The following is a 10,165-nucleotide window of genomic DNA, read 5'->3' as shown; positions in this document are numbered from 1 at the left end:
CCTAACCCGGAGGGGACATGGGGAGAGGCAGAGGTGAGCAAGGCCAGCCCTTGGCTTGCGCTGAGGCTGAAGGGCAGCTGCAAAGTTTGGAAGCAGGGCCGGGGCTAACCCCGAGCCAGAGGAGCGACTGGGGGTGTGTGGGAGTGGGGGGAGCCCCAGGAGTCCCTCATGAAAGAGCCCCACGCTGAATCAATCGACCTCCGTGGGGCTGGACTCGGGGAGCGCAGCAGCCGCTGGGTTAAAAGGAGGCCACGGGCACATTTCTGTTCTAGTTCTGCAGTTGCTCAAGAAAGGTTTCCTTCGCTTTGCAGAAGGAAACTCTAGGGATGGCTGTGGGATGAGGGACAAAATAAGGTATTTTGAGGATAGTGTTTTGTTCGTTATTACACTGTTTGTGATTCTTTTGTGATTTGGAGCAACCTTGTCACATATTCATTAAAAATCTGATCCATCCATTTAAATTTGATATGGAATTTAAGGAGGATGAAGGATAAAATTTTCATAAAACCCGAGGTCTTGAGAATGATTCTCCCTGGGAAGAGTTGCGTAGGGCAGGGGTGTGTGTGCTGGAGCAGATCACCTGTGCTGCCCCCGTAGCGTGACCGCTCTCTTGACCTCTGTTCAAGCGTCTATCACGGTTGCATACTGTGTAATCTCAAGAGCCTTCCCGGTCCTGACAAAGCTCCAGGAGCTAATTGGGTGCTCAGGTGGGAGCTAATTGGGTGCTCAGGTGAGAGCTAATTTGGTGCTTAGGTGGGAGCTAATTGGGTGCTCACACACGGACAGAGCAAACCCCACACCTTATGCCTGATACACCACCTCATGTCTCTGATAGACTGACAGATTCAGCCTATGAGCAGTCCCATCCCAGAAGAGCTGCCCGGGTAGAGATCTCCTGTCAGGGCACAGGAATGGGATGCCCCCGGAAAGCGCACGCTTGCTGCTGGATCTCCTCTTGGTGAGGTACGTTACCGCTTTTAGCCAGGCTGCTGGAAGGTCCTGGCCGACTTCATTTTCCCCCTCAGAGCTCGTTCCGTTCCCTCCTTAGCTGGGAAGCCGTGTCCACCCTTCTCGGTTTAAGTAATGATGGCTGCATGTCCTTGCACACGCAAATGCCCGTTAGGCTGGGAGTCACCTCTCGTGCTGCTGGCTAGTAATCGACTCTTATCTCAGTGAGGGTTAAACTGTTCCTCTCCCTTTGGTATTTCACCAGATGGTATGTTCTGTATCTATATGTGCCCAGCTCAGCACCCACCGTGCATTTTAGTGAGATGTGATGGTGATTGATCCCTTAGCCACATGCAGAATTTATTTATTACTTTCTTAGGTTGTTGGGGTTTTTTTTGTGGGAAGATGCAGTAACCAGGCAGGTATTTTGGGTAACTGGTGAGGACCTGAGTTCTCATTGCTTATGCAAATACTCAAGAAATTAAAAATTTAACCAGGTGCTTTGCCATCATGTAAAGGCTGAAGAAAGGCTTTAATATTTAACAGTGGCTACAGCTCTGTCACCTTGGATGCTGTAACACGGCTTCATGCTATAACATGTTTCATTATAAGCATTTTGTGACTGTGGGACAGAGAATGAAGTTGGAGGGCAAAACTGAGATGGGGGCTTCCCCAGAGGATGAATTAGCTGGAAAGCAGCTGAGGAAGGACCCCGTGTTAGTGCAGCTGCCGGTTTCCAGCCCAGAGCTGCTGGCGGCGTGCAGCTGAGGGGAGGGAGGAGATCAGCCTCTCGCTCTCAAGGGGTTGCTGTGTCAGGTTCCCATGCAGAGCACGTGTGGATAATGCGAGCTGCAAACGCTGCTGCCTGCTCCAGCCACCGGTACAGAGCGAGCCGGGAGCATGGGGCAGGTGGCTTGGAAGGGTTTATTTTTATCACTTTTTGATTATAAAACAGAAAAATACGTCATTGCGAAGAACAAGAAGGTGGGGATTCTCTATCGAGTGGTGCAGCTCTCCATCCTGGCTTACCTGGTGGGGTAAGAATCGCCCTGCGTTTCACATACTGCTGCGGTTGTGTTTGCTTGCTGTGTTGTGATGAAGATTAACGCAGGATGCTCTGCATACATGACAGCTTGCTATGTCTTATGATTTTAATGCAGATAGTTATGCTTGTTTATACAGCTGGATTTTCTAATGTCTCGGAGATTTTTATCTGATTTTTCTCCTGCTCGATTCAGCTCTACCTTCTAGATTAACATCGGGTTAAAAATAGATCAAATGGCACTATGGCTTTGTACTGCATTATTTACGCCTTTATTTCTGTATTTGGTGGGAATGGTGCCAAACCTTAACACCTGACTCATTAGAAACAATAGCATTTATGGCCATGGTTGCTGAGCCTGGGGACAAACCGGGCTTGCCTGCAGGGTGGCATGACATGCTCAGGTCTGAAGGGGAGGGAACTAAGCACAAAGTGGCAGATTTCTTTGCTGGAGTGGGCTGCAGCAGCCGGGATTGTGGAGGCTGAGGCAGCGTGGGCTTTGGCTGCCTTGCATTTATTTCAGAGCAGGGCGAGTTGGCGTGGAGATAGCTAGAGCACTTCTCAGAAAAGGGCAAGTTCTGCAAGAAGCTGGTCACACTGACATGTAAGGAACACAGCAATACTCCTTGCAGCTTGCAGGCTCAGACCTGGAATTATCCATGTGATACCTGTGCAGTTGCTTCCTGAGCTTCCGAGGCTTTTCAGAATGTGATTCATAGATCTTTACCCTCACTGTCTGGGCTCCTGAGTCCCTTCACCTTTCTTGCACCTCGTGTTTTCACTGATTAAATATAGCAGAGTCATTTTTACATGCTGGGTTTATTTATAGAAAGGTGTACAGTTCCAGCGCCTGCTTTAGTTAGCAGGGCGGAGATGAAGTCCCAGCAGTCTGGCATATATTAGTTGTTAAAGGAGGAATCCTGTAGATAATGTTGCTGAGGACACATCCTCCGTCCAAGAGGGATATAGCGTGACCAGCGACCATGAGTGTTCAGAGACTGGGCCACACTGGTTGTTTTCTTCCCCAGGCATCTACTGCCTTCTGCAAACCTTTGGTGCCATCACTGATGGTGCCTGCAGTGGCTCCTGTGTGGCTGGGGGCTTAGGGCTCATTGCAGAGGTGGCTTACGGCTTATCGCAGAGGTGGCTAGCGTTAGCCTGATGTCTGACTGCTTGACTGCTCGCCCCTTCAGAGGCTGGCTCAGGGGCTGTGATCATCAAACCCTTCTGGATCGTTTCTTGCATGCAGCTGCTGTTTCCTCCCTGATTCTCTGTGGAAAATATAAGGCTCTGCTTTTGAGCCCTCCTGGGAGAGAAAACCAGTGTCCTAGGAAAAACAGGAGAGTAGGAAACTTCACAGGGGTGGGGAATTTTATTATTCAGGTTTGTCACAGGCAGAGGTGAAGGGCAGCATATGCCAGTGCTGCTCAGCCCCAGAGATGGCTGCTTTCGCTTTCTGCGTGCAGCAGTGCGCTCCAGGTCAGTGCGCTGCAAAGGGGAGCTGTGCCAGCAAACGCAGCCTGCCTCCCTCCCCTAAAACCTGCCCCGGCACCCTTGGCTTCTTCAAGGGTCTGGGTGATTTGTTGTCTTGGCAGGTGACTTTGGCGGTATTATGGGGAAGCTGGAAGCATTTCATTTAAGCCAGATGATAGGTTTTCACCCAGTGTTACGGAGCTTTTGCTGCTTCCAGTGGGGAGAAGTAAGCAAAGCCTTTCCCTGGGCTGCTTAGCGAGGCAGCAGCTCTCCCAGGGGTGCTAGTGAGAAGCCTGAAGCCCAGCACAGAGGCCAGGGTGCAGTCAGGTTGTTACCATCACACTGGCTTACAAAAGATCCTGTATCCAGCTGAGAATATTCCCTACAGGTTTCTGTTAGTCATATTCAGCTCACCTGCAGGATTTGCACCTCCCCAGCCATGGTCTGTTGCTGCTAAAATGGGAGAGAGTCATGTATTTGGGAGACCAGCCATACTCTTCCCTGCACCTTGCAAAAGCTTTTCTTATTTTTCATCTTGAGGCAAACAGAGCCCTGCCCTCCCCTCTTTCCGTCGACGTTGCTGAGCACAGCACAGGACAAGGAGGCGGGAGGCTTGGGTTTTTACACCGTGACCACTTATTACACCTCTCCCTGCGTGTGGGGTCTCGGTCCTGACTCTTCCTCCAGCGCTGTAGATAAGCACAGCTTGTGTCAAAGAGTTTATTCTAAATTTGTAGTAGTAGTTGCAGAGGGTTTGGTGTCGTTGGGATGCTTTGATTTGCCCTTGAATGGTGTTTGGCCTTGGTGTAAATCTCCTCTGGCTAACTTCTTCCCTGACCCCACTTGCTAATGCTGCTACCCACTGTGTTCTTCGCAGGTGGGTGTTTCTTGTCAAGAAAGGCTACCAGGACACCGACACATCCCTCCAGAGCTCCGTCATCACCAAGCTGAAAGGGGTAGCCTTCACCAACACCTCGGAGCTGGGGGAGAGGCTGTGGGATGTTGCAGACTATGTCATCCCTCCACAGGTTGGTATCACCCCGCTGCTATTGTCTCTGCTGCTCAGCTAGAAAGACATCTTCCAGCATGGCTGCTGGGGGAAAGGCTGCAGTGATGTATCCAGGTCTTTCCCAGGAATAAGTAGGAAGTGGGCTACAAGAAAGCAATGCTGTGCCTTCTCTTGGGTCTTTCCAGCAAATGTCAAAGCAGCCTTGTCTATCATGCAAAGGTCTGTGATACTTGGCAAGCAGAACTTTGCAAGTAGATGTCCCGTGGGCTTCAGTGGGACTGCTCAGCTGAGCAAAGTGTCTGCTTGCCTCCTTCCCCGGGCTAGAGCAGGCATGCACGGGGCAGCCCAGAGGTGGTGGGAGATGGAAAGAAAGTGTGGTGCAATTTGAGTGATGAGGGTTGCTTGAAATGTGTCTGGCTAAACCTGCCTTGCTGCTTCCTTGCCTTGAACAAAGTGAGGTGCACAACTGATGCTGAAGGAGAAAAGGTGGCAGCAGATGTGGCCTGGCACCAGGCTGGAAATTGCCCAGCTGTGCTTGCCAGCGGCTGTTTGTGCTTTCCCTCCTGGTGTCTACCACATGTGTGTGGAAAGGTGTGAGGGGAAAGTCAGAGTCCTGTGCTGACGGGGGGCAGAAAGCTGTCGATTGAACAATTTACTTGGCTGTACATAAGAACAAAACTTCACCTTCCTCCTGCTGCAGCCCATGTTTTCTCAGACCTGTGGATCTGTGCTCTGCATCTCCATCGGTTTCGATGCAAAGCCTCCCTTCAAGCTGTCAGTCTCAAACCACCGTGTGCTGTGGAGCAGGAAGGCCAGGCAGCGTGCTCGTGGTGCCTCTTGTTCGAGCTGTGTGGGAGCCCAGGGACGCTTAGCAGGTGTCTGGGGTGCACCCCCAGGAATGAGGTGCTGATGCTGACCAGTATTTTAATTTGTCAGGCGTTTCTCCCATGACTCAATGTTCTTGTTACTGCTTGTTGGCTTATTGTAGAGCGGTGTGCTGAGTGAAGATAGTTGCCTCTGGGCTGGTGTGCTCTGCATCGCAGATGTCTGGGCTGTGGCAGGAATAAGCCAAACATGACTGGGCAATCGGTCTACAATACGTGGGGTAAATGCACCCCACACAAAGCACAGCGAGGGAAGGAGAGCGAGCCAGGCGAGTGTGAGAGCACCGAGCTCTGCTCTCGGGGACAGAAACCCGAGATCTCCGATTTTATGTGCAACGGGCAGGGCTGTGTGTTGGAAGGGGTTTTCTGAGAGACTCCAGAATAAACGGCAGGCACTCAGTGTACTGAAGTTCTCTCTGAGGACTGAAAATGCCCTCAGGCAGGGTGAACCAGTGGCGCTTTGGGGTTAAGCTTAATGCAGTGCAATGATTCACCTGGTGAATCCTTCACCCATTGCTTTCTGGGGCTTGTCCTCTGACACGTTTGCAGAAATGTCTTGTTACCTGCTGTGGTCCAGAGCAGCCTTTGTAGGGTTGGGGGTCCAGAGTTTGCTCCCGATCAGGTATTTTATCACCAGGTGCTCACTCACACAAGCAACTGGTGTTACAGGTAGCAAGGCTTGACACACCGCTGGTTCCTGTCGTGGGCGAGGATTTTTTTGTCTGAGATGCTCGGGGCTGCCCTGCCTCAGGCCAGGACTGTGGGCCAGCTCTAATGGTTTTGCATGCCCCCTCGGCTCGGCGTGGTGAGGGTCAGGCTCCCCAGTACTGGGGGCTATTGGGAGACAACTGGTGTTCCTGTAGCTGCAGCCTGGTGCTGACCCTTCTCCCTCTCCCACATGTGCATGGTATGGAGCAGAAATGGTAGAAGCACAGGGTTTATTTCAGCATTCGTTTCACTTCCGAGTGGCAAAGCCTCCATCTGTAGTGCTGTGGTAAGCTGCTTTCTCTCCCCTCTTGCTGACTTTAAACTGTCTTCAGGCTTGTTTTTTCCTGTGGTTTCATTTGGTGTTGGTTGTTACAGGGAGCAGTTAACTATAACTTTTTGCTGAATGTGGGGAAGGGACCAAATAGAAGCTGTAAATGTGCAAAGAAAGGCAAGCTCCAGAACAGGAGTCAGCCATGTATATTGTGGCTTTGCCCAAATACAGAGGAAACACTACATTGCCAGAAATAAGGATTTTAGGGATGAAATTGCAGTCAAGTCTCTGCTTGCATGTCTCAGACAGTCACGCCAATGGCTTTGTAAAGGGATCTGTGTTCTCTCTATTACAGCCATGCCAGAAGTGCTCTGTTTTGTTTTAACGCATGTCCATGGTCTTGCACTAAATCTGCTCCTATGCTGTGCCCTGCTGCCTTGCTCCCTGAGCTCAGGCTTGTAGCAGAGCAGCTGGGGGGACCAGCCTGACCCTGGCCAAGAATAAGCACCCACAGCTCTGCGGAGGAATGGGGCCTTTGATCCCTGATCAGGCACTGTGTCCTTATGGGAAAGGAGGACAAGCGCTTGCTGAGCAGCTAGCGAGGCAAGGCTCAGCCAGTCCTGCTCACCGAATTAACGCGGTCTCTGAAACAGAACCCCAAAAGCCATAGGGACCTGCCAACCTCATCCAAACAAATATCCAGACAAAGGGCACTGTCGTATCTCAGCCTGAAAAGCACTAGGGGAGAGGGAGGTGTTGCTGTCCTGCAGAGAACCGCATCCTCCTTGTAACAGGTACTTTAAGAATAAAACAGGTGTTCTAACTCTTCCTGCTTTGCTTTATTCTAGGGTGAAAGCGTCTTCTTTGTCATGACGAATCTGATTGTGACCCCAAACCAGAGGCAAGCCACGTGTCCTGAGGTAGGAAGAACTGAGCCCCTTGGCCCCCAGACCCCTACAAAGCTGGGGTAAGAACTCCCAGAGGACACCTGGGGAGCAACAGACACAGGAAGGATGAGAGGCAAACAGCTTTTCTCTGTAGTGTAATAGCTCAGCTGGGAAAATCGGACTGGTTTTCTGCAAACCTGGGAGGTTCAGCTGTCTTAGTTTCCAGAGGCACTGATCATGTAGAGTCTTGCTGACTTTAGTTGAAGGTGTTTGACATCTTCCCAGCTGGAGATGAGACCAGAACAGTGATTGCTCAGGGTCAGGAAAGGCCATGGGAAAACAACTTTGAGGTGACTCAGTCTATTACGGGTTGAGGAGACTTTCTAAGAGCCTCATCCTGGGAAGGGCTGTGCATTCAGGCTTTTGTTACCTTCAGGACTTGGGAGGGTGCTTAGTACCTTCCAGAACGTGCCTTACGGGCCAGAGGCATGAGGTCTTTCTGTGTCATGTTGAAAAGTCCTCTGCGGAGATGCGGTTCAGAATGGGGTGGAGCCTGGGTGGAGGAGGACACTGGCTGTCCAGGGAGTGTTGTCTCCATGTAGCAGAGATTAATTTTCCATATCACAAGCAGAAGGATAACCCAGGCCCAAGCACAGCTTGCTTGTTCAGGACGAGGCTGTCCTCTAGTGGCTGCATTAACCAGCATGCAGCTGAGAGAAGGGTAATTTTGAGCTCAGAGGATGTAGATTAAATCAAAGGTAGGCTTATCTCTTAAGGTGATATACTGTGTTGCCTCCTGCTTGGTTTTGGTGAGTGGTAGGTCATGTCTGGGTTTTTCCACAGCCTGGCCCTCTCCAGACTGAGCAGACCCCAAAAGCAGGATGTTGTAGCTGAACCGTCGTGTTGCTGGTGGTGTGATACTGTGAAGCTGTTTGCACACGACCTGCAGTTACCACTTCAGCTGCATGTTTTCACTGTTCACCACCCTATAGAGAATTCACCCCACATCATCAGTGCTTTCTTACTCCTCTGAGTCTCGTGTCCTGTCATAGGTCTCACTTCTGTCCTCTTTCACTTTGCAGAGTGTCAGCATTCCTGATGCCCTGTGTTACAAGGACGGTGACTGCCCGGCAGGTGAAGCAGTGGTGGCTGGCAATGGTAAGGGAAGGGTCTCCTCCTGTACTGTTTCTGGTAGAGGCAGGTTCCTTCAGGGGCATCAGCCTGGTTACAACCCCAGACATTTCTGATGACAGACAGCAGCAAGGACTTTCTTTTATTAAGATTGCTGCGTTGCTTACAGCTCTGTGGCGTCTGGGCCAAAGCACCCTGGGCTGCTCAGAGAAGCAACAAGAGTGGTTGTTCCAGCTGAGGGGGGTCCTTTCACAGCAGGGGGGAGAGCTTAGGGTGGTGGGGAAAAGGATCTGATTTTCATGTGCCCTGTAGGCAAGGAGAGGAGGTGGCTGATCTGTGTGACCTTTTCTGTGACACCTCTGCTTGCAGGGGTTAAGACTGGCCGTTGTTTGCAAGAGAGGAACGGCACCAGAGGGACTTGCGAGATACTGGCCTGGTGCCCAGTGGAGAAAAGATCAAAGCCCAAGTACGTGGCCATCCTGTGCTGTTTCTGAGGTTGAGTTGCTTGGCTTGTGTGTTACTCAGGGCAGTTTCTAGGTTCCCTCTGCTTGAATGCTTGCTTGAATGTTGGCTGTTCCAGTGCAGGAGGGAGCTCTGCATGGCCCCCTGGCAGGACTGGCCCTCTGCTCCGCCTGCTTGGCTCTCTGGCTGTCCCAGGCCTGTTTCCAGCTCTCAGGACTTCTCCTCAACCTGCACGCTCCTCACTGACTCCTTGCTGGCAGTGGGGGAAGTGGCATGAACCACGGCATGAAACCCTCGCCTTTTGTGAGGTGGCCATTCCAGTTTAAACACATGGGCAGGATACGAATGCAAACCAGCTAACAAACCCTTCTCTTCCAGGAAACCACTTCTCGCCACTGCAGACTTTAAGAATAAAACAGGTGTTCTAACTCTTCCTGCTTTGCTTTATTCTAGGGTGAAAGCGTCTTCTTTGTCATGACGAATCTGATTGTGACCCCAAACCAGAGGCAAGCCACGTGTCCTGAGGTAGGAAGAACTGAGCCCCTTGGCCCCCAGACCCCTACAAAGCTGGGGTAAGAACTCCCAGAGGACACCTGGGGAGCAACAGACACAGGAAGGATGAGAGGCAAACAGCTTTTCTCTGTAGTGTAATAGCTCAGCTGGGAAAATCGGACTGGTTTTCTGCAAACCTGGGAGGTTCAGCTGTCTTAGTTTCCAGAGGCACTGATCATGTAGAGTCTTGCTGACTTTAGTTGAAGGTGTTTGACATCTTCCCAGCTGGAGATGAGACCAGAACAGTGATTGCTCAGGGTCAGGAAAGGCCATGGGAAAACAACTTTGAGGTGACTCAGTCTATTACGGGTTGAGGAGACTTTCTAAGAGCCTCATCCTGGGAAGGGCTGTGCATTCAGGCTTTTGTTACCTTCAGGACTTGGGAGGGTGCTTAGTACCTTCCAGAACGTGCCTTACGGGCCAGAGGCATGAGGTCTTTCTGTGTCATGTTGAAAAGTCCTCTGCGGAGATGCGGTTCAGAATGGGGTGGAGCCTGGGTGGAGGAGGACACTGGCTGTCCAGGGAGTGTTGTCTCCATGTAGCAGAGATTAATTTTCCATATCACAAGCAGAAGGATAACCCAGGCCCAAGCACAGCTTGCTTGTTCAGGACGAGGCTGTCCTCTAGTGGCTGCATTAACCAGCATGCAGCTGAGAGAAGGGTAATTTTGAGCTCAGAGGATGTAGATTAAATCAAAGGTAGGCTTATCTCTTAAGGTGATATACTGTGTTGCCTCCTGCTTGGTTTTGGTGAGTGGTAGGGCATGTCTGGGGTTTTTCCCAGCCTGGCACCCCCCCG

General features: G+C 51.2%; 1 protein-coding gene across 1 annotated transcript in view; it reads left to right on the top strand.

Annotated features, from left to right (window-relative positions):
- Positions 1–1,395: 1,395 nt before the first annotated feature.
- The window catches only part of P2RX5 (purinergic receptor P2X 5), a 16,211-nt gene continuing 7,441 nt past the window's right edge, over positions 1,396–10,165 (top strand). Inside the window, exons 1-5 of the mRNA XM_009633955.2 lie at positions 1,396–1,985; positions 4,341–4,491; positions 7,184–7,255; positions 8,305–8,380; positions 8,723–8,819. Of these exons, the coding sequence (XP_009632250.1) occupies positions 1,849–1,985; positions 4,341–4,491; positions 7,184–7,255; positions 8,305–8,380; positions 8,723–8,819 (533 nt within the window). The 5' untranslated portion in view covers positions 1,396–1,848. The remainder of the gene's footprint in view (positions 1,986–4,340; positions 4,492–7,183; positions 7,256–8,304; positions 8,381–8,722; positions 8,820–10,165) is intronic.

This window comes from Egretta garzetta, unplaced genomic scaffold (assembly GCF_000687185.1).
Source record: "Egretta garzetta isolate BGI_Z169 unplaced genomic scaffold, ASM68718v1 scaffold112, whole genome shotgun sequence".
In the NCBI taxonomy this organism is placed as follows: domain Eukaryota; kingdom Metazoa; phylum Chordata; class Aves; order Pelecaniformes; family Ardeidae; genus Egretta; species Egretta garzetta.
This window is presented reverse-complemented; position numbering and strand designations above follow the sequence as displayed.